General features: G+C 51.3%; 2 protein-coding genes across 3 annotated transcripts in view; one reads left to right on the forward strand and one right to left on the reverse strand.

The window, feature by feature from the left end:
* On the reverse strand, nucleotides 1-20,829 carry Sf3a1 (splicing factor 3a subunit 1). The gene is made up of 16 exons (XM_020180786.2): nucleotides 20,689-20,829; nucleotides 16,864-16,985; nucleotides 11,465-11,672; nucleotides 10,211-10,468; nucleotides 7,794-7,868; nucleotides 6,816-6,966; nucleotides 6,309-6,502; nucleotides 5,338-5,455; nucleotides 4,885-5,070; nucleotides 4,176-4,297; nucleotides 3,837-4,082; nucleotides 3,114-3,321; nucleotides 2,487-2,641; nucleotides 1,491-1,592; nucleotides 1,329-1,400; nucleotides 1-514 (listed from the first exon to the last, which is right to left on the reverse strand). The coding sequence occupies exons 1-16, from the start codon at nucleotides 20,749-20,751 to the stop codon at nucleotides 413-415; spliced, it is 2,382 nt and encodes a 793-aa protein (XP_020036375.1). The 5' UTR covers nucleotides 20,752-20,829; the 3' UTR covers nucleotides 1-412.
* The window catches only part of Ccdc157 (coiled-coil domain containing 157), a 16,998-nt gene continuing 13,340 nt past the window's right edge, over nucleotides 20,750-24,407 (forward strand). For both annotated transcript variants that reach the window (XM_074061075.1, XM_074061076.1), the window contains exon 1: nucleotides 20,750-21,098. In XM_074061075.1, the coding sequence (XP_073917176.1) occupies nucleotides 20,750-21,098 (349 nt within the window). The remainder of the gene's footprint in view (nucleotides 21,099-24,407) is intronic.

Genomic DNA, 24,407 nt, shown 5'->3' on the forward strand with positions numbered 1-24,407 from the left:
TTTCACAAGAAGGTCCAGAGGTTTATTTATTAGAGACAGACCATGACAAGACAAAACAAGGAACAACAATAAACAATCACATCTGATCAGCCAAGTGTCATTGGGCACTATGAAACTCTCCACAGGACCCCTGGGCTCTCAGTTCCTAATGGGCTGACCAAAGAAATGAAGGACCTCAGATCCAGACGCCACACGAAGGGATTCTAGAGAGTGGCTTGCACAGCTGTGCTACTCTTACTGATGTGGGGAGAGAAGGGAGACGCATCTCTGCAGGGCAGTTTGAATTTCCAAACTGAGTAAAAGGGAAACAACTGCACAGGCAGTGCCTGAGGTCTTAGGGAGGCTCCCGGGGCTGGGGCAGGGGGTGGGGGACATGAGAGGCCAATCAGCGAGAGCCAGCAGGGTTGTCTCTCTACTTCTTCCTGCCACCTCTCTCCTTGAGGGCCAGGTGGATGACGGCGCCACTGGCCATGTTGTAGTAAGCCAGCGAGTTGGAATCCTTGATGAAGATGCCCTGGAAAACAGATGCCGGCCTTGGTGTGGGGCAGCTGGCCTAAGCATATCACTGCAGCCTCACAGCCCTCAGCCATTCACACTGTGGACTTAGCTGACAGCAGCTTGAGGGAAGGCAGGGTGGGAGGAAGGGAGGACTCTGATTCCTCCTAGAATGCTTTGTCTCTCCTTCCCGACAACAACGCTTAGCTCAAAGCTCAACCCCCCAAGACCAGTTCCCTGACCGTCCCATAGGGCGCTGACTCTCAATCATGAGCCCTTGGCGACTATCTCAGCCAACAGCCTCACTTTATAGGAGGGATGAAGTCCAGATGTGTTCAACTTCAAAAGAGGACAGTGCAGTGACCTGGCAGGCCTTAGGCTGGACTGGACAAGCACACATCCCCACTTCCCCCATGGCCATGCACGGAGCCAAATGCCTGAGATCACTCTGGCTGGGCTGGCCTCACCCTGGGTCAGGAAAACAAGGGCACTTCTAAGTCTTGCTTCTTCTTTTTTTTTTTTTTTAGAGGTCAGAAAGATTTTATTTGTAGATAAGAGAAGAGAAAGACTGCATACTGGAGAATGCAGGGGGACCTGGAAACCAGTGATCCCCTAAGTCTTGCTTCTTATCTGTACCCCAGTCATACCCCATACAGGATTCTACTATCGGCCCTACAGCCAGGCTCCCCTACTCCATGATTTCTAGGATGGACGCAGGTGACCACCTCCCTGGTCTCTACCCCGCTTTGTGTTCCCATACGGGATTTAGCTTCTGGGATGGCAGAAATGTTGGGACTTAAGGGACAGGACTCCTTAGGGACACTCTGACTCACCTCATACTGCAACTTCTGTTTCCCTGCAGGCATGCCTGTGGCTTCGTGGATTTTCACCTTGATGACAGAGACCTGTAGGACCAAAGAGAAGACATCACCCCCTTGCTAAGGCCTGACCTCATAGCTCCAGGCCCGACACCAGTTGGTGGAAGCGGCCCATACCTGGTCGGTGAGTGGGAAGGTGAAGACCAGCACCTGCCCATTCAGCTTCCATTCTGTCTTATCCTGCATGTTGGGCACCTGCACTTTGATGGACACGGGACCCTGCGAAACAGGAGGGGGTGATGTCTGGGGAGGCCTGAGCCAACTAGGAACTATGTTCTGCTATCCCAAGACCCATCCAGACCACAGATCCTGCCCATCCCGGCTCCTGGATCCTGGCTGGATTCACTAGTGGTGCCTCTTGTGACACTGCGCAAGATTTCCTTCCCCTTCTTTAAATGGACCCTGGCCTTGGCTCCCAGGGAGTGTAGAGCTGAGGCGAAGCAAGTAGCCAAATGCTCCGTTATTGCCAAGAAGTGCCATGAAGGGAGAGAACGTGGCCCGTGAGGTCCACGGGGGTTCCTGACTCAGCTTCCCAGATGGCTAGGTCTCTGACCTTAACGCCTGCCTGTGAGAACAGGCTGACCACAGATACAGCACAGGGCTCCCACAATGCACCACACAGAAAAGAGCCGGAAGTGCTCAGCTCCACCCTGGCACTTGAATGGGTGCTCAAGAAATGGGCACAAGTCTTGGAAAGAAAACAACAGATTTTGTCAAACCTGTTGGTGGGGGAGGACAGTGAGACTGATTTTGCCCTCACTGGAGCCTAAACGTTTCCCTAGAGAACACAGCATTAAGGTTCCTACCTGCCCTCCTTCCAGCACCCCTGCAGGCAGCCCTCCCAAGGCTGGAGCTGAGGCAGGGTGGAGGAGTCAATATTTAAGAACTGTGCCCAGGATATCCTTCAGGTGGTTATGCAGCAGGGTCTCCATGCTGGCCTAACAGTCCACACCAGAGGGACAAAGACCACCACACCACTCTCTGCTCCCTCAGCTGCTGACCTCACATTTAACACAAGCTCAGAAACCCCCAAAAGCTAAAACCATGGGAGAGGAACAGTGCCAGGGAAGCTGTGTCCAGACACTCTGCAGCACTCCAGGACTCCAGTCAGACCTTGTTCCTGCGCAGGAACTCCTCTTCAGGCATCAGACTGTCTTCTGTCTTCAGTTTCTTGGAGGCAGGCTCGTCCTCCATGGGAGGGGGGGGATGCACAGGGGGCATTGGGGCGGGAGCTGGGACAGGAGCCACAGGTGGGGCAGGAACAAAGGCTGCAAAGACAGCAAACAGCAGTCTGTGAATGGGGAAGGGCCCCAGGACTCAGGGCTAGGGAGAGGGGAGAGGGAAGACTGCAAAGCCTTAGCAACTCAGAGGTGTGAAGTACCACTCCCTGCTGAGTCTGGCAGCCAGCAGGTTCTCTGGCAGGGGCCCTGGGAGGCTTGCCTGGACTGGGCAGCAGGGGACTGGAGGAAGAGCAAGACTGACAGACTGAGCAGGTGCCAGCTGACAACAGGCAACTGTCAGGCCTTCATGTCTGTCTGAAGCCTGTCTGGAGGTTAACCCCAAAGGGCAGACACTAGCTTTGCCATTTCAGTCTCCTATCTCCCCACAGGAGTCATGGCCCCTAGTTTCCAGGGCTCCCCTCTGGACTGCACATGCAACAGCCGATGTTCTGTGGACAGTGCTTGGCCTGTGATTTCCGACCCCAATGGTGTGAGAAGAAATGCTGCTGTACAAACTGACCTGTTGGCACAATCATGGGAGGAGGGCGGGGTGCCATGATAGGAGGCGCTGAGGGAGGCATGGGCACGACGTTAATCCTGGGTGCGTGGATGATAGGTGGCATGGGAGCGATCACTGAGCCTGGGGGCAGCCGGACCACAGATGCCATCGGTGGCCGGGGCATGACAGGTACTGCAGACACAACTGTAGTACGGACAGGAGGTGGCATCTGTGGGGAGCAAGGAGACTAATAGGTCACAAGAAGTCAAGGTTTGGTCTCAAGGGCACACAGCTGGCAGCTGGCCACTGAGGATAGGGGCTGGACAGCCTGGACTGAGCCCCCTGGTGCCACAAGACTAGCCTCACATGAAGATATATGACAAATGCTGCTGAGAGGCCCACGGGAGACTTGGTGGACCAGACTAACCCAGCTGCTTATGGCAGACGGAGCCCCTCAAGGGGCTGACCTCGACTCAACCTCTGGACAAGGGCCCGTGAAGCCTCACAGTCATGCTCTGCCTTGATCTGCTTCCCATATTTGCCACTGGCTCCCTCCCTGCTGCCATTCTTCTCTGCAGCTGGAAAACCAGGCAAGAGCTTCCCCTTCCACTTAAAGGGTCCTCTCTCTCTCTCAACTTGACAACTCCGCATTCAGGCCCCACTCTAAGGCAGGTGCCCTCTCAGACAACAGCATCCAGCCCCAAGAACCAAGCTAAAAACAAGTCATGGGGACTGGTGGCTCACCGCAGGTGGCCGGGGCACCGAGGTAATGGGTGGTGCTGAGCTGGGGATGTTGGTGGCTGAAGATGGAGGCGGTGGCTGCTGGGGTATCTCATTGGGCTTGCTGGGGCCAATCTTCTCTTTGGTGTCGTCTTCTGGCACTAGGCCCTTGGCCTTATGGATGGCCTCAATTTGCTCCTGGAGGGTGATGTTGGCCTGAGCAGCTTGCTGGGTCCGTGCCATGCTGCCTGAGTGGCCATCCCAGGTCACCTGCAAAGCCACAGTACGTCAGGACCTCCTGAGCTAAGCACAAGTGTGGGAGATGGAGTTCAGGGAAAGAAATAGGCTCCACTTGAATCGCACCTTTTCCTCTGGCTTCTGGATCTCCTCCTCACCGATCTTCTTACCAATGGCCGTTTCTTCTACACCAAAGATGTCAGTTCGCCGCTCGGCTAACTGCTTTAAGCTGCTCTCAATATCCAGACCTGTATGCAGCCACAGAATGGAGGAAAGAAAGGAAAGCTAAGCCCAGTGCCCTTCCAACAAGGCTCGGCCCACTGCACAGGGGTGACTCTGGACCCAACACTGAACTCTTATCCTCTGAGCTGGGAGATGACTATCTGCTCAGCACTAAGTCTACAGATCGTCTACTTGTCCAAGCCCTCTGACTTCTAGTATAGTGAGCTCGAGAGAGCAACTGAGAGGACAGGGATATACAAGTGATAAGCAGTAATCAGGATTAAAAGCCTAGTCCCCTGCCCCTGGCAGCTCCCACCCTATCGTGCTGCTTCCCACACGGTAGTAAGAGGAACAAGGCATCTCAGTGAAGGAGTCAGGGCATGCCAGTTCTAGAGCGCACAGGAACAAGCATTGCTCCCAGCTGTTGCCAGATCTTGCTCAGAGATGCCAATGGGCACACCATCCATGTCAGGGCCTGGTTTCAGAGGATTCCTCTGGAGAGCCCTTCTTTTACAACATCTCAAGCTATACTTATCCTCAAAAGCTGCTGTTGTGTAAAGCAAGTTGACTGCACTTGGATACAACCTCGGGCTCTCTGAGGCCTTCACCTCACCTGGTGCGTACACTTCATCATCACTCTGCTTCTCTCGGATGGAACGATCCCGCTGCTCCAGCCAGCGGGGGTCAAGAAGCCCAATGCGCATGTGTTCCTGCATTTTGCTGGCAGGGATCTTCTCCCCAGTGATGGGGGACACAAGATACTCATCTGGAGCCGGAGCTGGAGGAAGAGGCTTGGAAGCTAAAAGGAAACAGAGACACTGTGTAAACACAGCGGGTGGCACCTGAGGGTGAGTGCAATGTTTCATTCTTCTACCATTCACTGGAAACACATCCACTCGATGCCACCCCTGTACCGGGCACCGGGGCTAGAGGTGACTATGCCCTGGTCCCCGTCACGAGGCCTTGCAACTACCGCCTCAAGCCCTCCTAGCGATGGCCCGCTTCTGAGAAGCATGTGGCACCTTCAGGCAGCCCACAGGCAGGCAGGCAGGCAGGCAGGCCCTACCTTTTGGATCATAGTCCTTTCGAACAATGACTTGGTCTGGAGTTGGGGGCAGAGGCGGAGGCATGGGCGTCTCTGGGGGTGGGGGCACTTTCTGCCCTTCTTCTTCATCATCTGAACCCTGAGGAGCAAAGCAGTGGCAGGATTCAGAAAGGGGACAAGAGGCCACCTCCCTGCATCTGAACCCTGGCAGCTCTCAAGGTGGCAAAGAACCTTGGCCTCTGCCGGCCAGCATCCATCCATGTGCTTAGCCTCCCAGGGCAGCGGAGGCCAGCCGGCAGCCGGCCAAGCTGCTTCCTCACAGAATGAATGGGAGCACTGGGGCCACGGTGCTAACACTCCCGGCAGGCATTTCCAGCAGCTGGCACCAGGCGGTCCCAGGAGGCCAAGGGCACTTAACATGAAGGGGCGGGGCAGAGGGGCAAGTCAGCACTCAATGGTAGCCGCTCCGGGAGCAATGCTGGGAGGGAGAGAAAACGTCAATTCCCACAGACACAGGGGCCCTTTCTTCTCAGGCTGCACACAAATTCTTTCCGAGGGGGGACAGCAGCTTGGCTCTGGAGACTGTGCCCACTTGGACAGCCAGGCTGGAAGGGAGAGGGATGTCTGAAAGGAAGTGTGGGCTACATTTAGAAAAGTTCTGGGAACTGCTGATCCGTTGGCCCTCAAAGCACAAGTCCCCAACTGAGGGCCGGCGTGGGGTGGTGGGGGCAGGGCCTCTGTGCCAAAGGGGAGGCAGGCCACAGAACAGGTCGGCACAGCTTTCAGATCCTTGCCTGTGAATGAATCTTTGTTGCTGGACCTGGCAAGAGGCTGTGTGTGCTGCCTGGGCTTGAGCCGCTAGCTCAAAGCCACTGTGGCCTGGTCTGAGGGCCATGTCACCTTTTGATGCTCACAGGAGAGCTGGACCTTGCCATCAATGGAGGGCATCAATGGACCGCCCAGGCTCCACAGGAAGGCCGCCCAGGGCTTACCTCATCCATGTCCTGCACCTGGGTGTCCTGGTCCAGCTGGGAAGGAGCCTCCTCAGCCTTGTCCTGTTTCTCCTCCTCCTCATCAGACTCCACCTCCATCTCCACCTCCTCACTCTCCCCGAACTTCTCATAGCGCTCCTGAATGAGGATGCGGGCCCCCAGCTCCTCCGGCGTGGTTGGCGGTGGGAAGTTCCCTGGGAGGTATGAGCCGGTCAGAGGCGGTCCTATGAGGACCCACCTAACTTGCCCCGTCAGAGCTCCCCAAGGGCTGGGGTGCTAACTTCCCTATCTGCAGAGACCACCTGCGCTCTGGCATAGTAAGCAGTTGTCCAATTGCATATAATGTGGACAAACTGACAGAAATGAAGTTTTCTGGGAGCAGAGGAAAACAGATGGATAAAGTTCTATGAGAGACTCTACTGCTCACTGGGACTGAACACCTGTAGTCTCCCAGGATGGCTCAAGGCTCCCGGCTCCCACCAGGAGGCCCTCTCCTTCCACACCTACCTTGCTCATTGGGCTGGAAGTCCACAGTCTCCACCACCACGAAGTCATGCCAGTCAATCTGAGCATAGGCCACCCGCTCCTTCTCCTTCTCCTCCTCTTCCTTCTTCCTCTCACGCTCCTGGAACTTAGCCCACTCCACTCGGTAACACACCTGCAGAGATAAGAACAGCACGGCACTGAGTGAATCAGGGTTGTCATCAGCAAAGCCAGCATCTCCTTCAGGCCAGGGTACTGCTCTGCCCACAAGGAGAGCTTCCACAGCCCTGCTGGAGTTGGTAAGGGGCTCTGTGTTCACAGTAGCAAAACCTTGCTCCAGGAAGTTGGGAACCTGGGAAACTGAGGTCTTCAGACAGCCACCTAAACAGCCAGCTCAACTATGAAAACCTAGGGACTTGAAAGAAGCAGCTACCACCAGACGACCTGCTTGGAAGGTGGCCTTCTGGCTAGAGGAGAAAAGACAGCAGTCTACTGAGATGGAGAGAGAACAAAGCAGAAAGTAGCATTCCGTGGCACCCAGGCTTTTCTGGCCTTTGTAGCACAAAGCTTTTCTTCTCACCGCCCTGTGACCACAGCACATTAAAGTACAGGCTGAGTACCCTGATCTGAAGTGCTGGGGCCTACTGCTTTAATTCTGGGATCCTGCAATCATGAGATAGCCCGGGGACAAAGCCCACATTAAATGTGTGATCTATTTACATTCCACACGCACCACGCACACATAGCCAAAGTCAATTTTATATAATATTCTTAGTGCACCTGCATTTTGATTGGGACCCATTATGAGGTCAGGTGCAGAATTTTGCACTTTGGGGATCATGCAGGTGCTCAAAAAGTTGCAGGTTTTGAAGCATTTTGGATTTGGGGATCAGGGAAGGTCAACCTGTACAGTTTGAAAGACTGTTCCCAAGCACAAAACAAAACCCACCCAGTAGAACCTACACCACTGGTAACTGTTTGCAAGAAATCTACTCAGCTTACCTGATCCAAAACCTCTCGGGGATTTTCAGCCTCTTTCTTGAGCTTCGAGAATAAACCTTTAGGTGGGATCAAGATCTGCAAGCGAATTCATAAAGAATCTCAATGTATCTCAGGAGGAGACAAAAAGCAGCTTTGCTGGGCCTGCCACAGGGAGAGATGAGAGTGCGTGGGATTCTGGCCCCAATCCCACCTCCACTTGGCTGACGACAAGTTATTCAACAACTGGAACTTAGTTTACTTCTATAATTGGTGACACCGTCACTTAAGAGTTGCAAGTATAGGGCCAGAGATTGGTGGCTCACATCTATAATCCTAGCTACTCAGGAGGTAGAGATCAAGAGGTTCACAGTTTGAAGCCAGCCCGGGCAAATAGTTCCAGAGACACTATCTTGAAAAAATCCAACACACAAAAAAAGGAAAGGTTGGAGTGGCTCAAGGTGTAGGCCGAGTTCAAGCCCCAGTACCACAAAAAAAAAGTTACAAGTATATGGTTGGGGTGTGGCACCTACCTAACAGCATGCAGCCCTGAGTTTAAACCCCAGTACTGCCTAAAAAAAAAAAGCAAAGTACTGGCAGGTTACCCACAACATGATCGGCAGATGACGGCTGCTTCTGTGACACTAACCTGCTCCTATCCTTTGCAACATGCTACTCGGGCCTCTCCTCACTGCCCTACCCTGTCCAGGACTGCAGCCTGCCTAACCCACCTCTCCCCGAATTTCCATCCTCTTTTTCTCCATGGTGCCTACCACTATCTGACATATGCTGTCATTCCTGCTTGCTTGCTTGTTTCTTCTCCATTACATCAGACACCGTGAAGACAGGATTTCTCTACCTTTTTCTCATTACTACATCTCCAGGACCCTGAGGATTGTCTTAACAACTTAGGTTTACTGAGAGAAGGAACACCCAGCCATTCCAACTGGCCCAACTGCTACCAGCAAAGCTCAATTCCACCCACCCCCACCTTCTTTTGAGTGCTGTGATTTGAACTCAGGGCCCTACACTCACTAGGCAGGTGCTCTACCAACTTGAGCCATGCCTCCAGCCCCACTCCTTGTGCCTAGATCTACCGGTCCACAGTCTTCCATGGCAGTAGACACTAACACCTCCAAATCAGAACAGTAAATGCTAATACACAAGTTCAGAAGAAAAAGGAAAGAGGAAAGTACTAGGATAAAGAGAGATCCGAGGCCTTCCACCATGAAGGCAGTCCACTGAGGGAATCAAACCCAGTGCTCATTTAAAATCGATACTGTGGACTTACAGTAACGCTTGGGTCTTCTCTACTAAGTTTCTGGATTTGGTCATTGTCTAAACACAGTTTTATAATTCTTTCTAACTATATCTTAAGAGTAAGAGAAGCCAGAGGAAATCCTCACGAAAAGTTTAATATATTGCTTCTAGAGATCAAGAACAGATGCGCAGGCGACCCACTAAAAGGAAGGAAAACCACCTCCACCACATGGGCAGCAAGAAAAATGTGCTGCAGGTGCCATGTCCTTTGCAATAACTGATCGATCTGATGAAGTTAAACACCAGTGTTGCCATGCCCAGATTCCAGACGGCAGCAGCGCAGCCTGGCGATTACCATCTTAGGCTCTGGAGTAAAAAGGCCAGATCTCTAGCTCCAGTTCTGCACCCTCCTGGCCAGGTTAATGTCTGTGCCTCAGCTTTCTCTTCTATTACATGAACGTAACAGTGGCTGCCTGAGGCACAGCTGGGGAGTTAATGGGAAGACGCTACCTGTGTTGTTCTTAACGTTAGCAGTACTCTGTACCGTTAGCTGTACTGACTTGAAGTGTTCCCAATATCTACCTACATCGTACATCTGATACAAGTGACTTTCTAAGGTTTTAGTTAAATGTGGATTTCAATCTCAGCATGGCCACTTACTAGTTGAAAGATCACGAGTGCAAGACTTCATTTTTGTTTTTTTAAGTGCTAGGATAGAACCCAGGGCCTCAGCATGCTAAGCAAGCATTCTATGACTGAACTACATCCTCAGTCTCAGGGTGTCACTTTTCTGAGCCTGATTCTGCTTCTGAAAAAGTTGAGGAAAGAAGGGGTCGACGACCACCAATTAACTTTGGATTCTTGTAAGGATTAAACCAGGGAAGTGTTAAGAGCGTGCTTCTTCTCAGGACTAGATGAGTGAGAATGTCCATGTACCTAAAGCAGCTAGTGCACCTCACCTTGTCACACAGCAGGCAACCACATGTAGGTAGTCTCATTTCTCTTTAGGAAAAGAGATGTGTGTGCATTTAAAGAAATAACTGGACAGGGGTAAAAGTCTACGTTAAACTGGGATCGTAACATCTGCCCAGAGCCCCACAGAGAAGCCGTATGTTCACAGACTGCAAGTGACTGATGCTGCCCTCCTGGACCTGGTCCCCAGCCCCAGCCTGCCCAGCCACCTTGGTGTACTGCTCCACCAGCTTTGTGAAGTAGTTGAAGAGACTGTGCTGCGGGCGGAGAAAGTCAAACTGGTAGTTGCGTTGCTCTTTCTGCATCAGCTGGGTCAGAAACTGGCGTCCATTCCTAGCCACAAACTGAGCTGTCAGCTTCACCACGTCCAGGTCGAAGGCTGAGATGGAAGGCGGGTCAGCAATGAACTCAAACTCAGGAGGGGGCTCTTTGGGCACGATGGTCTCCTGGATCACCTGGGCTTGGACCTAAGGCACAGAGGGAGCGTGAGGCAAGAGGCACGGGGTGAACTAACTTTGGGAGTGGGGGACACCTCCCCACCCAAGCAGGACAGCTGTGGACCCTATGATCTGTTTACTGTGAACACACCACTGGCGCTTGCTGTTAGAGAACCTAACACTCAAGAGCATCATCTTCTAGCCAACTGTGGCCTTAGCTCCCCAGGCAGCCTGGAATAAGATTGATACCTGCACTTGTCTCTACTCTTGCCCCAAAACCAAGGGCCTAAGTTGGGTGGCAGAAAATCCAGCAGGAACTCAGCATATTAAACTGCACCTGAGGGGGATGGAAATGAAGTTTGGTCCCCAAGTATGCAGAGCAGCTCACTGCACAAAGTGCTTCTATGGCGTCCTCATGACCCGTGAGGCAGACACATGGGTACTGCCTCAGATGAGGGAACTGAGGTAGCCTGAGGCTCTATGAGGAGTAAATTGCAATGTGAGGTCTTCAAGTCACACTCTAACCTTTACTTCCCATTGCAAAAGAAAGGCCTGCCTTTCCACCCAAGTCTAGGAGTAGGGCAAAGTGAAGGGACCAGGCCATGTCTGCATCACATCCCCAACTGTCCCCAGTGCTGGCCTCAACATTCCTGCACCTAGTGTGGGGAGGGTGGTATCAGGGCAGCTCAGACAGAAGAGCAGCACCAGGCCACACCCTCCTTCAGCTGAGCGGCAGGAGATACTGCACACACCACAGCACTGCCCTCACATTACAGTCAAGGCCTCAGGTAAGTCACAAGTGAACAACCTCAGATGCATCATGTATAAAATGGCCTTTCTGCCAGCCACCTAGTGGACAGCCCAAGAAGAGCCAATGAGACCAGGCTCCTGAAGCACCAAGCACAGAGCTGAAGGGCAGTGCTCAGGAAGTAAGCCTCAGCTGTGCTCCTGCAGGATGTAAGGTACGAATACCCCTTCCCTGTCCTTGCCTCCTTCTCAGCCCGGGGAGAGGGGTGGGCTCCGAACCTTCTGGGGCAGCTGCTGCTGGGTGGCTTGCTGCTGCTGCTGCATGACCTTGGGAATGGCGGCTGAAGGCTCCTGGGCCTTCCCCTCCTTGAACTCGCTGACCTTGTGGCGGTAGTAGGCATGGTAAGGGTCATTGGGGTTCAGGAAGTTGAACTTGGGGTTGTTGATCTCGTTCTGTCGTATTCTAGCTTCAAATTCAGGCCCGTTTCTGGAGAGAAAAACAGAAGAATTAACGTCAATGACTGCTCAGACTTCAAACACTACCCACTGCAGCCTCCTCGCTGCCATCCACCACTCAAATTAGTCCATCCTGACCTTACATCTCCAGGGCCCAAGGGTCAGTGCCACCTGCCTCACTAGGCCTGGTCCGCTGCCCCAGAGCCTCCCTGACTCTGTCAGTCCTTAGCTCTTTGGCCACTTCTGCCACTCCATAACCAACTGGGTTACTGCCTTTTTTTTTGGTGGGACTGGGGTCTGAATTCAGAGTTTCATGCTTGCTAGGCAGGAGCTCTACCTCTTGAGCCACACCTCCAGCCCATTTTGTTCTGGTTATTTCGGAGATGGGGTCTCACAAACTATGTGCCCTCACTGGCCTTGAAGCGTGAAGCTTGATCCTTCTAATCTCAGCCTCCCAAGTAGCTAGGATTATGGGTGTGAGCCACTGACACCCAGCTACTGCTTGTCTTTTAATAAACCTTATTTACTTTAGGGCTGGGGTTACAGCACAGTGGTAAGCACTTGCCTAGTGTGCAAGTGCTGCAAACAAAGGAAAACAAAACAACCTAGTATTTACTTTAAAAAAGTGTATTTTAAAAAGAAGATACAGGGGTTGGGTGCTGGTGGCTCATGCCTATAATCCTAGCTTCTTGAGAGGCTGAGGTCGGTAGAATTGAGTTGAGGCCAGCCCAGGCAAAAAGTCTGTGAGATCTCATCTCCAAAATAACCAGAGCAAAATGGACTGGAGGTGTGGCTCAAGGGGTAGAGCACTTGATTTGCAATGCAAATCCCCGAGTTCAAACCTCAGACCACCAAAAACTTAAAATAAAAAAGAAGGTACAAGGGGCTGTGGCTCAGGTGTAGTGCACCTGCCCAGCAACCACAAGGCCCTAATTTCAAACATCACTATGGCAAACAAAACAAAACCCCCCCAAAACAAAAGAGAAGGTACATACATATTACTACTTCAAATAAAAACTGGTATACCTTCAGTAACAAAAAGCAGTCAAGCTGGGAGCTGGCGGTTCCCGCTTGAAATCCTAGCTACTCAGGACGACACAATTCAAAGCCGGCCTGGACAATAGTTTAAGAGACCCTATCTCAAAAATACTCAACACAAGCCAGGTGCTGGTGGCTCACACCTGTAATCCTAGCTACTTAGGAGGCAGAGATGAGGAGGATCGAGAGGCTCGCTCAGAGACCCTATCTTGAAAAAATCCTTCACAACAAAGGGCTGGTGGAGTGGCTCAAGTGATAGAATGCCTGCCTAGCAAGTATGAGGCCATGAGTTCAAACTCCAGTACCAAAACAAACAAAAAAAAAAGGTAGTCAAAAGTGAAGTTAAACTATCAAAAGTTTAGCTCAAAGTTTGCTTGAGACTACTTCTTTTAGCTAACAGAGGGGACTAGCAAATGCTAGAGGGAGTCCTCTGGGTGATGAGAGGGACTGAAAAATGAAAATTGAGATGGTGTGATTTACTGCGTCTGTCCAAGTCCTGACTAAGTTCACTTCGTTCCCTACTGAGAGCCCACAGAGGAAACACTGCTCTATCCACGAGGACTCAGAGCCTCCGCTGTGTGGGCTGCGGAAGGCATTCAGATGAGAGAGGGACGATAAGACTGGCCAGGAGGGAGGCAGATGCTCACCCCCCTCCCTACCTGGGACGGTTCTCCCGACAGGCCCCATGCCCCAGTCTGCATACCTTCGAAACCTCAGGACCTTATGAAAACTCATCCTCCTCACGATGCTTAAGGAACTGATTTTTGGAGTCACAACGGCAGTAATTCAAAGTGCCACCCTTCCAGCTCACACCCAGGTCAGGCAGAAGGCATACAAGCACAAACAAGTTCAAGTGCTGTGTTCATTACGGACTCACTCTGACCCAGATCAGGTTACCAAAGGAGCCCTTGCCTCAATCTCCCCAAGTGTGACATATGGCTACCCTGCCTTCCTGGTGTGCCTTAAAATATTACTGAGAAGACCAAATTACTTAAATGAGACACCCAGGTCTTTCTGAATCACACAGTGGCCTGAAAATGCACAGGGTAGTTACTCCTACAGGACTAGAAGGGGCAGTTACACGAACATTCGAGATGACTGGGGTATTAGGAGATGCGTGTGGGGCTCCATTGCTCCCCTGGCCAGAACCCTACACTCAGAGGAGCCTCGAACACACCAAGGCAGGGCTCTAAGGGCTGGTGCCAGCCAGGTCGCTCTACTCTCCCAGACTTCTGCATCCCTGGCCCCGTCAGTTCAAGAGAGGACAGGAGGCAGGAGGCAGGAACTCTGTAACCCAGTTTAGCAGCCACAACAATCTGCACCATGCCAGTGCTTGTGAACACCCAGTCTAGCCCCTCAGCAAGCTGTGGTCACACCCCACAGCGTGACTAACACCACAAGCTCTCAACTGACCATGCAGCAGTCCAACTGGAAGCTCGTGCTTTGGAAGAAGCGATGTCCACCTCACGACATAATGCAAATCACGCTGGAGGAGGAGGCTGAAAGCACATTTCGACCCTACTAAACTAGGTCACCAAGCCCAGCCGACACCTAGGGCAGACTGACAGCTGCTAGGAAAGGGCTGTGGTTGTCTCCCACATTGCTGCCTCCTAAGCCTACCCTCGACACATCTGGAAACGATCAGAAAGCTACAACGAAGAAGACGCTGGCGTGTTCATTCCAAGCCATTCTGCTGCTTTCAGTTGGCTTGGTGTTAATTTTAGAAGTAGATTCTTCAACACAAGGAATAGATTTCAGCAGAAAAAGGCATGACTCTGACTCAGCCCAGCTTGCGGGACTTGGTAAGGGTAATTTTCAGCTTAGCTTGACAGGGGCATGCAGGGAGGGGAGACCCTAACCTAGCGAGAAAAAAACTCCTTTTGCTTTGGTTTTTTTATGGTACTGAGAATTGAACTCGGGACCTCGCACTTGCTAGGCGAGTACTCTACCACTTGAGCCACAGTCCAGCCCTGAGAAAACTCCTTTTGGATGGTTGTACGTGATTCTAGATGTCTACTGCCTGCTCCAGGACATGTGACCCAGAAGCACAGCAGGACTGTATACTGCCTTTCCCATAATGAGGCCCTGGCCTTTCCCTTCATTGCAACAAAAGCAAACCAAGTTAGTAGGTTTTGGAAATCCCTACAAAAAGCAGTCACTGTAGCTATAAATCCAGCTAGAGACATGGATGTGTACGGGGTTCACAGTGCTGGATCTGGCGACTGTACTCAGGCCTCCACGCTGGGCAACTGCTCTACCACTGAACTATATATCCAGCCCATGTATATTTTGGTTTTGTTTTGTTTTGGTGGGACGGGGTTTGAACTCGGGGCTTTGCACTTCCAAGGCAGGTGCTCTACTGCATAAGCCACTCCTCCAGCCCAGTTTGCTCCGGTTATTTTAGAGATAGGGTCTCATGACTATTTGCCTAGACTGTCCTCGAACTGTAATCCTCTGGATTTTAGCCTCCTAAGTAGCTAGGATTACAGGTGAGCCATTAGTGCTCACTGTTTTGGTTTTTTAAGGCAAGGTCTCAGTATGTAAAGGGGCTATCCTGAAACTTGGTATGCAGCCCAGGCTGGCCTTGAATTTCCAATCCTCTTGCTCAACCTCTTAAGTGCTGGCATTACAGGCATGCACCACCACATCCAGCCATGTGTATTTATAAGAGAAACTGCAGATTTTTATGTCTGTGGCACAAAATTATTGGAAAGCTACTTGGAAAAATGCTTAATAAACTTTTTTTTTTTTTTTTAAGATGCTCTTTCAGCCAGTAATGTGTCCCACAGAATTTTCTACTAAGGAAGCAACATAAAGGGAAGGAAAATGCTCAGAATCGTCTACAGCTTCCCCCGCCAGTGGAAACACTGGAAAGGGTCTCAGAGGAGAACAGAGGGGATGGCTAAGTCCAGGCAGGTTCCTCTCACCAACATGCAAAGCAACTTGGGAAATGCTTGCAACTCAGTGCAGACGGGAAAAGTGAGATGTGACGCTATCTCGGCTAGCATGACAGGGATATCCAAAACGATGCCAAAGGCCAGAAGGAAACAAGAACAAGTGAAAACCAGAGGGAGATTGTACTGATTCTTTACCCAACCTCCTTTTCCTATTTACTGGTTTTGTCACAGCAGGAGGAAGGGGGAAGGCATGAGGGTGACTATAAAACATTCACTGGTTAAACACAAGGCCTGATGCCGTACATCTGAAATGGCCTAACAACATACTCTGAAGCACAAAGCAGTAATTAACTGAATACGAAGGTTAACCAAAGCCTTTGGAATGGGACGAGGTGAGTCTGCATGGAGCAGACAGTGAAAGAGATCTACCAGGTACTCTCTTTCTAGCTTCATTTCACTAGGAGGTTGGGAAAGAAAGGACACCTATTGAATGATGCAAGGTGCTGGAGGTGCTGCCTCAGGGAACGACTGTCAGGGCACAGGCCCTGGACAGAGCACGCCCCTGGATAGTCTGCTCCGGGCCAGCTACTGATTCCACATGAGAAGGCGCTGCCGAGTTCAAGAGAAGCCAGACATCCAGACTTATTGTGAAACTGCTTTTAAATTTGAGTTTTAACAAAATATGTGTAAAGACAAACAGAACATCTGTAGGCTGAACACAGCCTGCTGGCTGCCAAAAGAATCCTCTAAATGCCCTACACCAGGGCATGTGTTGACCTCTGGAGTCAAGTGGCCCTCGAGAAGATTCCACCTAAGGATGTGACAGTGTGGATAAGCAGAAATGTGGACCAACTTCCATCCCACCTGGGAAGACAGTAGGCTCCTTCCTATGTCATCACGACCTTATGATAAAGTAGCATTTGTGGAATGTGCTCCTTGCATAAAAAGAACGACCAGCTCCCTCTTTTACCTTCCTCAGGTCAGGAGCTCACAGACACACACACTGTGACAAGGCAGCTTTCCAGGAATTCCACTTTAGAAGCAAGGCTCCCGATGACTTTGGTTGTGCCTCTCACTTGGGCCACTGCTGTGCTGTTTCAGAGACTCCATCCTGCGTGGTGCCTGCCTCACCAGCATGCCGTGGTTCTGGACAAACAGGCCTAACCCCACAGCACCTGTATGGCAACCCCAAGCTACTCTTTGCCACCGAGAGGCCTTCTTGTCAACACCCATCCCAAGACCCTCCAACCCGCTGAGCCACCCAACATGCAGCAGGGGCTTCGTTACCTGGCCACAAAGCTGGCAGTCTTGTCGACAATGTTCCTGACCTCTGGAGGAGGGTAAATGATCCCCACCACTGGCTTGGAAGGGGTGGAATCTTCCTTTGCAGATGCATCTTCTTCAGCTGGCTGTGGAAACAGGAAAGGAAGGAAGGTCAAGTCCCTCCCCAGGATACAGATGGAAGCAGAAGGCTTTGCCCTGCAGACTTCCTCAGGTTAGGACCTGCTGCTTCAGAAAGCTGTTCTCTTAGCTGAATGGCACCAGGGAAAAGAGCAGCTCCCTGGGCTCCCCCATGGCTAAACTGTGTCAGTGGGACCAGATATCTGCATTTAAAAAATTATTTATTATCTACTTATTTTTTGTGGTGCTAGGGACAAAACCCAGGGCCTCATGTACCACTGAACTACATGCCCAGCCCAGAAATCTGCATTTTATCAAGTACCCAAGTGATTCGGATTCGGGTGCTGACTATATTTTAAGAAACCGCATTCCAGAATCTAGAAAGCTGTGCCTGAAATCCTGCAGCAGCGCTGTGCCTGCCATGAAGTTCTTACTGCTTGTCTGCTGAATGAACAGAAAGGATGGGGTTAACTCAGTGGTACAGAGCATGGTGACACGTATGGTGCCCTGGTCTTGATGGGGAAGGGGAAGGGAAAAGGGAGGGGGTGGGGAGTTTACTTGGTGGTACGGGAGCTTGAACTCAGGGCTTCAGGCTTGGTGCTCCACCACCCTGTATTGGGTATTTTTGAGATAGAGTCTTGTGAACTGTTTGCCCAGGCTGGCTTCGAACCGCCATCCTCCTGATCTCTGCCTTCTGAGCAGCTATGATTACAGCTGTGAGACACCGGTGCCCAGAAAGTTCCCAAATTCTTTATCCAGCATCTTCTTCCCCTTGGTAAACAGGCCAGTGTCTAATCTTACAAGCTTTTCTCCCCCCTTCATGACCCTTCCTGCAGCTTCCCTCCCCTCCCCTCCCCTCTCCCTGGCAGGTAAACATAACCTCCTTACCTCCCATCTGGCCCCCATTCGTTCCAAGTGCTCTTGCCCAAGTCAAAACACGACTGCCGACAGTCAACTACAGTTGTCAGCTGGGCGTGACTGGTGATCTTCACAAAACCATCCACTCAACCTCCAGGCCTCACTCTCACCTGTTCCTGACTTCTTGCCCACTACTCATCCACGTCTCCTGTCTCGCCTTCCACCCTACAAAGTTAGAGACCGCCAAGTTCTTCTTCAACATTTGGGGTTCTCTTCACAGTGTTCACGCCGTCCTCATCGGCACACACGACCATGTCCTCCACACCCCTTATCAGCTCTAGGCTGAACACATCTTCCCACGTTATTGCCAGATCGTTCTTGACGCCCCAGAGCCTTACATCCGGTGGACCCCCAGGCACCTTCACCTCTAATCTCTAAAAGGCTTCCTAGTCTATTTTATTTTAATTTTTTTGGCGGCACTGGGGTTTGAACTCGAGCCTCACGCTTGCTAGGCAGGTGCTCTACCACTTGAGTTGCTCCCCCAGCCCCTGGTTTCCCAGGCTTGCAGGCCAGAAACCTCAGGCCTCCTCACACAATGGTAACAACACTTATCAAGGGCAAAGTAGATCCTGCATACTTTTCAAAGCATTTTAAGTATATTACCTTTTATGACCCTTACAAAAGCCTGTAAGGTTAGTGCTCTTATTATTTCCATTTTTCTCCCCTTTGGCAGAACTGGAATTTGAACTCAGGGCCTCACACTTTCTAAGTATGTGCTCTGTCACTTGAGCCACAGCAGCAGCCCTTTTTGCTTTAGTTATATTTCAGGTAAGAGCTCACGCTTTTTGCCTGAGGCCAACCTCGATCCTCCTATACACACCTCCTTCACAACTGCGATTATAAATGCGAACCACCACACGCAGCTTGTTTGTTGAGATAGGGTCTCACTAACTTTTTGCTCAGGCTAGCCTGGAACCGTGATTCCCCCAGATCTTTGCCTCCCCAGCAGCTGTATTACAGGCACACAGCACCATACGCAGCCTCATTATTTCTATATTACAGATGACAAAACTGAGGAATGGTAAAAGGCTGCCACTCTTTCCTGTCTTTATTGACATGGTCAAATCCTAAGAACTGTATCTCCTGCCCCCCTCTCCCAACCCACACTTACTTGTTTACCCTTGACCAGAGAAAGACACCCGAGTGTCATGTTGGCAGTTTCCCCACTTATCTGGCATCACCTCATTTATTTTCCCCCAGTACCTAGGAAAACGCTAAGAACACAGTGGCACTGAAATTGTTGGTGGAAGGAGCAGGGTCCTCATCTGTCACGTTCCCCACTGTAGTCTCAATACAAAGCAGTGCCCATCATTCAGCGTGTGCTCAGTTAAGTGTGCTGAGTGAAAAAAGAATGCAATTTCCCTTTCCCAGTTGCCCTTCTGGACTCCTAGTTATATTTTTTTGGTAGTTCTGAGGTTTGAACTCAGGGCCTTCCGTTTGCTCGGCAAGTGCTCTCACACCACTGCCCCCCCACCCCCTAGCCCTTTCTGCCTTAGGTATTTTTCAAATAGGGTCTCCCATTTATGCCCAGGGACAGCCAGACTTTGATCCCCCTGTAGCTGGGATTGCAAATGCAGTTGACAGCTTTTATTGGTTGAGATGGGGGTCTCACAAACTTTTTGTCTAGGCTGGCCTTGAACCATGATCTTCCCAATCTCTGCCTCCTAAGCAGTTAGGATTACCTGGCTCATCTTCCTAAAACGACAATTTACCCCTCATTCTCAGGGCTTCCCCTACTTTCATCTCCCCTCCCACACAGCAAGAGACACTGACTAAGCTACAGGCTCATTTGTACCCGGTACTTAAAAGTGCGTATCACACCACACCGCAATTATTTAATTATTTAAGAAACATCTTTTCCCCTCAGCTGGCTGAATCTTTTTCTTTTTTTTTTGGGGGGGGGGGGGAGGTGGGACTGGGCTTTGAACTCAGGGCTTTGCACTTGCAAAGCAGGAGCTCTACTGCTTGAGCCACACCTCACTCCATTTTGCTCTGGTTATTTTGAAGACGGGGTCTGGTGAACTATTTCCCTGGGCTGGCCTCAAATCTCGATCTTCCCCATCTCAGCCTCCCAAATAGCTGGGATTACAGGCTCAGTTTTTTGTTTTTTTTTTTTTAAGAACTGGAAATTAAACCCAGGGTTTCCCACAGGGCATGCCAGGCAGGTGCTCTAGGGCGAGCCACGGCCCCTTGTATTTTGTTGTTTTGACAGGGTCTCCATCACCAATCTCCTGCTGAGTAGCCGGGATTACAGGGGTGCGGCAAGGCTCGCTGACTGAGAGCCTTTTTAAAGGGCTGGCTGGCTTAGCCCTGCCTCATTTCCACTGATCCGGACAACAGACGTACTTGGTGAGTCTTCTCGTCTGTCTGTCTGTCTGTCTTCCCGCTAGCCTAGGGCTGTGCCTCATTCCTGCCGGGAACGCTGGCGCCTGGTAGGGTGTCTGGCTTAGGGGAAAAGGCCGAGGAGCGACTGCGCTTTATCCACAAGTACACCACGTGGGCGGAGAAATTACGGACACTGGACCACGACCGAAGGGACTGGACGGCCTGGATCCACGCTTCTCACGTTTTAAGTCATCACACGCCTTCACTGGTCCGCGGACGACTGTGAGAACCACGGTCCTAGAGGGCTCGTTTCGCGGACAGCGCGCTGCCTCCTGGGATTGCAGTCCCAGCAAGTCCTCCAGGGCGGCCGCGGCTTCCGGTGCGGGGCGAGGGGACGGAACCAGGCCTAGGCTCGGGCTGCCGGTGGCCGTGCGGAGGCGGGAGGGTGGGGGAGGGGGAACGCCGTACCTGTTTAGGTTCAGTGGCCACCGGCGGCGGCGGGGGCACCGCCTGCACGGGTCCGGCAGGCATGACTGCGACGCTCAGGGCTGCCAGTCCGCCTCTGTGTCGAAGACCAACACGGCGTCAAAGACAAGACTTGCCCTGCACGGACCGCAAGACGAGGTCGCAAGATGGCGGCGGCCGAGCCAGGCGCGCGTTACGTACTTCCGGTCCCGCCCTTTTTCGCAGTGACGCACTTCCTGTTCCTCCCCTTCAGCGCAGCCGCGGCCGACGCCGTTGCCATGGCAGCGGTCTGGGCGCCAAGCTAGGGATTGCAGAGGGTCCCGGGAGCTGCAGGCTCGCTGGGTTGGGGGGGTGCTGGGGAAGTTCAATGAGCCGGCCACACACGGAGGCTGAGGCTGCGACGCCGGAGACAGGTGAGATGTTCTCCATCACCCTCCGACTCCTGTCACGTTCGCCTGTGGCTCTGGGTGCTGCTTTACTCCACAAGGAGCTTTACTCGCTCCCTGCGACCTCGCTTTCCAAGGTCCCTCCTCTCCCCACCATGGCCTCTCACTTGAAAAGTCTCCCTCCCTTTACGCCTGCTGCCTCTAAGTCTCACCTCCCTACTCCGTTAGCCCCTTCTTTGGTTTCAGGCTCACCTCCAGAACCCCCTCCCTTCGGAACCCCACGCCTTTAATTCCCACTTGTGACATTTCCCGTGAACCTGTCATTTCTAGGTTCCACCCTTGCCTTCCATAGTCTCCACCCCGCCCCCCACGTCAAGCCCATTGGATCTCGTCAAATCCTGGTCGCTCCTTTAGTCTGCACCCCTGATTCCTGCAGGGGCAGCCCTGGTGACCACACCAGTCCCAGCTTCTCTCTCTCCCCTGAGATCCTCCAGTCTCTGTCCCCTCCCCTCTCCCTCTCGGAGCCCCTGCCTGGACCTCAAATCCCTCACCTGTGAAATCCTGCAGTGATAAGACAAGTTTCTCCCCCCAAGTCCTCGCCCCCACCTCTCTCTCTCTCTCTCTCTCTCTCTCAACAGGTTTATGTCATTGCTGTTATTATTAATGTAGAATAACGATAGCTAGATTTATTGAACATTTACTGCAACCCAGATACATCACTTATGGTTTGCTTTTTTCTTTTTTGGTGGGACTGGGGTTTGAACTCAGAACTTTGCAAAGCAGGCATTCTACTGCTTGAGCCATAGTTCATTTTGACTTGGTTCTTTTGGAGACGGGGTCTCCCAAACTACTTGCCCAGGTTGTTCTGGAACATCTGTCCTCCTGCTCTCAGCCTTCCAAGCTGCTAGGGTTACAGGCGTGAACCACCGGCTCATCATTTATGTCTTATAGCAAATTCTTTCCAGAGAACCGTGAAAGTTCAGAGTTGGTGGAGTGGGACTCCACACAGGTTAGTCTTCTCCTCTTGTGCAGGTCTTTGTTCCTTTGTCTTCACTGTCACTTCATCGTCCAGGCAATAGCAGATGACAACTGCCAGGTAGCTGGATTTAGAATTTCCAAAGTGTTTTCGTGGTGGTGACAATCTCAACAGGCACACTGGCCGGACGTAAGCAAAATCACCCAATGGGATAGGGTTGTAGTTGTAGGAGAGAGAGAAGGGGCTTGCACGTTGACTGGGAGTGGAGAAAAAGGCACCTGCCCTGCTCTGTGAGTCAGAAGTCCACCTGGCGCTTCAGAGAATTGGAGACAGGTAGAGTAAGCTGCTACCCCTACCTAAAGGCAGTGCTGGCTTAGTTTGTGCCATTACCCAGGTGGTCACAGATACAGGGCAGGGCTGGCAGCTTCAGGCTGAGGGTTCCACACAGACCCAGGAATTACAGAGAAAGTCCGTGTTGAGTGCTCCTTCCTTTACTACACTCCTAAGTGTTTCTCAAACCACACATCTGCATAATCTCGAGGTTTTTTTCTGGTGGTGCTGGGGATCGAACCCAGGACCTCACACACGTTAGGCAAGTGCTCTACCACTGAGCCAAATCCTGGATATTCTTGATGCTTTGGCATTTGTTGCTACTTATCTGAACTAGAACCTAATGGGAGTTAGTTGGTACCCAAGGTGGCCTCATGAACTGAAGATCAATGTTTCCTGGTGACTTCACAAGCAAGTTCTTAAATTCCAGGTGCTTTGCCACCTGAATTGCCCCCTCCCAGGTTGTTTTATCCCAGAATGTCTCACTGGCTTTTCCCCCTTGTTTCTACCTCACTCCCTGGGAAATAAAATCTCTTGGAGAGAAACCTCTCAGGAGAGGCCATTGCCAAGACAACAGGAGCGAGGTGTGAGCGGATGTGTTTGTGTGTGTACTTGAGTCTCATGAGGCCGACACAGGTGGCTTCCTAAGTAGCTGGTGAAAATGGCACCTCTAAGCTTTGCAGGGACCCTTGGATATAGTTGGTGGTTACTGCAGGACAGGCCTCTGTTTGCCCTGCACGTCCTTACGGTTTTTTTGTTGTTGTTTGTTTGCTTGTTTTTTTGGCAATACTGGAGTTTGAACTCAGGGCTTCATGCTTGCAAGGAAGGTGTTCTATTTCTTTCTTTCTTTCTTTTTGTAGCACTGAGGTTTGAACTCAGGGCCTACACCTTGAGCCACTCCACCAATCCTTTTCTATGATGGGTCTTTTGAGATAGAGTCTCACTATTTGTCAGGCTGGCTTCAAACCTCAGTTCTCCTGATCTCTGCCTCCTGAGTGGCTATAATTACAGGCGTGAACCGCTGGAGCCTGACTTGCTCTATTTCTTGAGGCACACCTCCAATCCATTTTATTTTTTGCCCAGGCTGGCCTGGGACTATGACCCTTCTATTTTATGCTTACTGCCATTGCTGAGATGTGACAGGTACACACCACCAACACCCAGCTATGGGTCAGGATGGAGATCTCACAAACTCCCTGCCCAGGCTGGCCTCCAACATCGATCCTCCTGATGTCAGCCTCCCAAGTAGCTAAGATTACAAGCATGAACCACCAGCACCTGGCCTGTCCTTACTCTTGACACAGCACCCAGAAAGCAATAGATACTCTGTCCCTGTTTGCTGAACAGACACAAAGCACCTGACTCTCTCTACCTGTGCTGTGCAATACAGTGGCCACCAGCCTGTGTGCCTTTCAAGCATTTGAAATGCCATCCTGTGTGAGTTAAGATGTTCTGGAGAGATCAAATGGACATAAAAGAAAAAAGACTCCCTAATTTTATATTGAGTTAATGTTGAAATAATGTTTTAAGTATGTTAGGTTAAAGAAAATGTTATTTAAATTAATTTATATGTTTCTTTTTACTGTTCTTATTTTTTTGGTGGGACTGGGGTTTGAACTCAGGGCTTCCCACTTGCAAAGCAGGCGCTCCACCGCTTGAGCCACTCCTCCAGTCCATTTTGCACTGGTTATTTTGGAGATGGGGGTCTTCAGAGCTATTTGCTCAAGCTGGCCTCAAACCATGGTTCTCCTGATCTCAGCCTCCCATGTAGCTAGGATTACAGCCATGAGCCACCAGCACCCAGTTCTTTCTACTCTTTTTACTGTGTAGGGGAGAAAAGGTAATGTCTTTTTCTCACCCATCACAAGATTCATGGCTGACACCCCTATTAGCAAAAGAGATTAAAGAGAGGAAAAGCATACAAATTTATTTAACAAAAGTTTTCCTCAACACTGCAGCCTTCAGAAATGAAGACCCAAAGAAATCAGGAAATTGCGTGTTTAATGGACAACCATGCAGAAGGCTGATTG

This window comes from Castor canadensis, chromosome 18 (genome assembly GCF_047511655.1).
Source record: "Castor canadensis chromosome 18, mCasCan1.hap1v2, whole genome shotgun sequence".
Classification (NCBI taxonomy): domain Eukaryota; kingdom Metazoa; phylum Chordata; class Mammalia; order Rodentia; family Castoridae; genus Castor; species Castor canadensis.

Excerpts from the sequence above, each read along its gene's own strand:
- Sf3a1 (XM_020180786.2), bottom strand. The coding sequence starts at position 20,751 with ATGCCTGCCGGACCCGTGCAGGCGGTGCCCCCGCCGCCGCCGGTGGCC. Across the intron at positions 4,083-4,175 it reads TCCAGAAGCCAGAGGAAAAG|GTGACCTGGGATGGCCACTC; the intron begins GTGCGATTCAAG and ends GTGGCTTTGCAG. Across the intron at positions 1,593-2,486 it reads AGTTCCTGCGCAGGAACAAG|GGTCCCGTGTCCATCAAAGT; the intron begins GTCTGACTGGAG and ends CCTGTTTCGCAG.